Genomic DNA, 5,477 nt, shown 5'->3' with positions numbered 1-5,477 from the left:
CAATTACACAACAGACTTAGGAATGACACCACTGGTACACAGTCTATGTCTCAAGGAGCTCAAATTCTAGTGAGTGGGGAAAAGATTCTAAACAATCTAAACAAGATTCTAAAATATTGTATGTAAGATGGTGATAAGTGCTATGAAGAAAAGTTGACAGAATAAAAGAGCTAGAATAGTATGGGGGCTGGGTGTTAATTTATATAGGTGAAAAAGGCCTGATGGTTAAAGGGACATTTGAGCAGAGAACTGAAACAAGTGAGGAAGTGAAAAATGCAGGTATGTGGGGAAAGAGCTATAGGCAGAAAGAAAAAAAAAATATTAAGTCCCTCATGCTGAGCATCTCTTGGTGTTTGAGAAAGTAAGGTCTGTGTGTCTGAAGAGGAGAGAAGATGAGATGATGCCATTACAAGGCACCAAGTTGTGCTACAAAATTACTCTGTGCTGTCTGAGCATAACTGAAGTGAAAATAAAATAAAGCCAGGCTATAAAAAATCATTTCAACTACCGATTAAAACAGACTTCCGTGTAGGGGAACTCATGTAGTACATGCTCAATGTTAATCCCATCTTGCCACCAGGAGGAGCCATACCTCAAGGGGTTGGGGGCAGCTAGACAGACTATTAGAACTTCTCCTTTAATTGTTGTTGTTGTTGTTGTTGTGTGCATCAAGTCGGCCCCGACTCATAGCGACCCCTCCTTGGGTTTCCGAGGCAGTATCACTACGGAAGTAGGATTGCCCAACTTTCCTTCCAAGGAGTGGCTGGTGGGTTTGAACCGCCAGCCTTCTGGTTAGCAGTCAAGTGCTTTAGCCACTATGCTACCAGAGCTCCTCTCCTTTAACTACTTACAGGGATTACATAAACAGTCTGGCTTGTCTGGTTTCCTTCTTTCCCAGGGCTCTTGGGTACAAAGAATTTCTTGGGGAAAATAGTATGGTGACCAATTGTCGTTATCTGCCCTCAAGTCAATTTCAGGTCATAGTGACCCCATGTGACAGAACAGAACTGCCCTGTAGGATATTCTAGGCTATCACCTTTATGGAAGCAGATCACCAGGTCTTTCTTCCACAGAGCCTCTAGGTGGGTTTGAATTGTCAAACTTTCAGTTAGCAGCTGAGCACTTTATCATTTGTGCCACCAAGGCAAAAGAGATTAAACTCAACAAAAATGTATTGCACTGGGCCATGCACTATGTATCCTCCCAACTACTCCACACTGACCCACACCTGAAGAAGGAATGAAGTTGTGCTATATTCTTATTAGGACTCCTCTATTTTCGAACAACTGTGGCCTGTCTATTTAGGGTATACGTAGGGGGATAATATAAATCTGATTTATCAGCTCCTTTGGTTCTCAGATTGTCTTTCCATTTTCTCCTAGAATGCCAGGTGCTAGGGTTTATGTTGGGAGCCCTGGTAGCATAGTGCCTAAAGCACTTGACTGCTAACCAGAAGGCTGGCGGTTCAAACCCACCAGCCGGTCCTCGGAAGGAAGGTTGGGCAATCTACTTCCGTAGTGGTACTGCCTTGGAAACCCAAGGAGGGGTCGCTATGAGTTGGGGCCGACTCGACGGCACATAACAACAACAGGGTTTATGTTAACTTTTCCCTGCCTCTCTTTTTCTGACACTTTTCAGTACAGGTCTTGCATTCTACAAGACCAAAGCTATACATATTGCTTGATGAAACAACAAATTCCAGAAGCTGCTTTTTTAAGCAGACAAGTGGCCAGTGTTTAAATAAACACATTTGATGTTTACTGGAAGAAGTTAAAGTATAATCCAAAGCAAGGCTTCATGGAACTTTTGTAATTGCTAACACACAGCCATCCTTCAAGTAAAATCAGCTGCTTTAATTATAACTTCAGTTATCTACAATATTTAACTATTTTAAAGGTATTTGCAAAGTTACATTAGTTCAGGGGGAAAAAATCTGAGTTTCTTGTACACCACTATTCTGCCCTATTTATTTCGCTAACACGACATGTACTAATGAGAGGAATATAGCTTGGATTCTAGAGCCAGATTGTCTGGTTTCAAATCCTAGCTCTGACCTTGAGTATTACCTAACTGCTCTTTGCCTTAATTTCCTCATTCGTAAAGAAAACACGACAAATTCATCTTTTATAGGGTTGTTGTGAAGATTAAATAAATTTATATACATAAATCAATTAATACACATATGCATATTTATGTGAACATTTGTGTATGTAAAGCAAACTATATAAGTGCTAGCTTTATTAACTGTATAAATTTTTTAGAAATGTATCTCGTACAACTGAAAGCAATAATTATAAAAAGTCTCTGTATTCTAAAATATAGGGAAAATATGAGAAAAAATACATACAGGATCTGTGGCTGAAGAGAGGCAGCGCTGAATAAGATCCTCAAATGTGGTTTTCAGAATAAGGTGCTCATCTGGAATGGGTTTCTTAGTGATTTTTTCTGTCGGCAGAGACTGTACATGCTGGAAGAAATAATGGCATTAGAAAATGACCAGAAGCTACCTGTACACAAAGCTCTCTGAATGCATGAAACAAAACATAAACAGAAAGTAACCACCTTGAACATAAGGTATTCAAAAGCAAATGAAATTTTAAAATGTGAAATCACTTGTGTTAAGTAAAAATGAGTACCAGAAATCCTGTAGAAGGTCTAAGTACTACTCATATAGCTTGAATTTTCATAAAAAAGATTGGATATAAAGTAATTGATTAATTAGGGAACGCACACTGATGATTCTTGTACATATCTGACGGGAAGGAAACCTGAGCCAGTAGAAAATAAAAAGAGCAAGGCACTGGGACACAGAGCTGGCCAGCTCAATGGCTGCTAGTCCTGTTTGTTGGCTCATTTTTCTTTATCCTGATACACTTTTATACTTTAGTTTGCTCTTGGAAGTTGTTACTTGGGCTATTATCAGAACTGCAAGACTAAGCCAAAGGTTAAGACAGAAGAGATCATGATGGTGCTGAGCGTATAGATAGAAGAAAAAAGAAGCAACATTTGAGTTCTGATTATTTTGTCTATTCATCTGTTGGTTCGCTTGCTCATTCATTCAAAAAATAATGGGCATTAATCACCTGCCAAGGAGCTCTGGTAGCATAGTGCCTAAGGCACTTGACTGCTAACCAGAAGGCTGGAGGTTCAAACCCACCAGCCACTCCTTGGAAGGAAGATGGGGCAATCTACTTCCGTAGTGGATACTGCCTTGGAAACCCACGGAGGGGTCGCTATGAGTTGAGTCCGACTTGACGGCATATAACAACAACAACAACAACAATCACCTGCCAGCCACTAGGCTGGGAAGCAGAAAGGTAATGATCAGTCAATACAAAAATGATCTCTGCCTCAGGAGTTTACAGACTAATGGAAGACACAAAGTTAAAGGATGTCATAAATATATGTAAAATAGCAACTGTGGTAAGTTAAGACTTAGTGGGACCAAAAGAAATTTAACTGGATTTGAGAAAAGGAAGGGGACGCTCTCTTGAGGAAATCATATCTGAAAGATAAGTAGAAGTTAACCAGGTAAGTGGAGAATAAAAAGCATTCTTGACCAAAAGAAGAGTGTATTTATTATATAAGAAGGATCATGATACATACGATGGACTACCAGAAGGCCAGTGTGCTTGGGGCAAAGAGATAGCAAGAAGGGTATGGGCTGAGGCCTTCCAGATAATGTTAAATATTTTGGTCTTTATCTTGAGAACAATGGGAAGCTATAATGTTTACAGCAAAGAGGACATTAGAGATGTAAGAGATGGATTGAAGTAGATATTATAGACCAATTAGGAGTCTCGCGTGTAGGGAGAAATGTAGAGAAGAACTTATTCAAGAATTATTTTAAAGGAGTATCAACAGTATTTGGTGACAGATTTGAAATAGAAATTAAAAGAAAAAGAGCATAAGGACGATTCCCAGGATTTTGTCTGGATCAAATAAAAGGATTATGGTGTCATTCAATGAGATGGGAAACAATGAAAAGATTAAGCCTAGATTTTGGACATGTTGAGTTTGAGGTTCCTCAGACACACTCAGGTAGGCAGGCAGCTGGATCGATGATCTGGCTGAAGATAAACATCTATTTACTTCTGCCTTTTGAAGATAACCTGAGGTTCTGGTTCTAGATGAGCAGGTCTCAACAAAGGTGAACAGTTAGGTACCTTCCCAAAATAACTTAAGATTTGTAATCGTCATATAAATAAACAATACATTATTTATTACTTATATTCTTGCAGAAAAAGCAAATTTTCCCACCCTCAGCAAAACACTTGTTTTTATAATGCAGCTTTTAATACAGAGAAGTTTATTATGCATTAACTATCCTCTTATATTAGGAGCTCTGGTAGCTTAGTGCCTAAGGCACTTGACTACTAACCAGAAGGCTGGCGGTTCAAACCCACCAGCCACTCCTCAGAAGGAAGATGGGGCGATCAACTTCCATAGTGATACTGCCTCAGAAACCCAAGGAGGGGTCGCTATGAGTCGGGTCCGACTCGACGGCACATAACAACAACAACAACATCCTCTTATTCTGCTAGAGATAAAATGTTTACAAATTTGACCTCAAGGAGTCAAAGACAGAGAGCAGAGTCAGTTTCTACTTGGGTAGTAGTTTGTTTCATCTTCTTATGGTAACCTTGGACACAAATTTAATTATCATGAAGAGATCAAAAGTCTTAGATTTTTCATCTTCTAGTCAGGGCTGACTTGACAGCACATAACAACAACAATAACAGGACCCTGCAAAACAACCATTTGAATGTCAAAAACTAGCAAAAAAAGAAATAAGGGAAACCATACCATTCACTATAGCTACAAAAAAGATAAAGCATCTAGGAATAAACCTCACCAGAGACACAAAAGACCTATACAGAGTAAACTATAAAACACTGCTACAAGAGACAACAAGGGTACTACATAAATGGAAGAACCTGCCTTGTTCATGGACAGGTAGACTAAACATTGTGAAAATGTCAATACTACCCTAAAGCAATCTATATATTTAACGCAATCCCGATCCAGATTTCAACAAAATTTTTTAAGGACATGGAAAAACTAATTACTAATTTCATATGGAAAGGAAAGAGACATCGAATAAGCAGAGCACTTCTCAAGAAGAAAAACGAAGTGGGAGGTCTCACACTCCCAGATCTGAGGAACTACTATATAGCCACAGTAGTCAAGACAGCATGGTATTGGTACAATGATAGACAGATAGACCAATGGAACTGAATCAAAAGCTCAGACATAGGCCCAAAGCCCATTAAATGGGGAAGAAATAGCCTCTTTAACAAATGGTGCTGGCAAAACTGGATATCCACCTGTAGAAAAATGAAACAAGACCCATACCTCACCCTATACACAAAAACAAACTCAAGTTGGATCAAAGACTTCAATGTAAAACCCAAAACTATAAAATTCATCAAAGATAAAATAGGGGCAAATCTGTTGTTGTTAAGTGCCGTCGAGTC

General features: G+C 39.1%; 1 protein-coding gene across 1 annotated transcript in view; it reads right to left on the bottom strand.

Annotated features, from left to right (window-relative positions):
- The window catches only part of SEC31A (SEC31 homolog A, COPII coat complex component), a 71,487-nt gene that overhangs the window by 3,127 nt on the left and 62,883 nt on the right, over window positions 1-5,477 (bottom strand). The window contains exon 26 of the mRNA XM_042781789.1: window positions 2,348-2,467. Within this exon, the coding sequence (XP_042637723.1) occupies window positions 2,348-2,467 (120 nt within the window). The remainder of the gene's footprint in view (window positions 1-2,347; window positions 2,468-5,477) is intronic.

Source organism: Orycteropus afer, unplaced genomic scaffold (genome assembly GCF_000298275.1).
Source record: "Orycteropus afer afer isolate SDZICR_OR568_19922 unplaced genomic scaffold, OryAfe1.0 scaffold00172, whole genome shotgun sequence".
Classification (NCBI taxonomy): domain Eukaryota; kingdom Metazoa; phylum Chordata; class Mammalia; order Tubulidentata; family Orycteropodidae; genus Orycteropus; species Orycteropus afer.
This window is presented reverse-complemented; position numbering and strand designations above follow the sequence as displayed.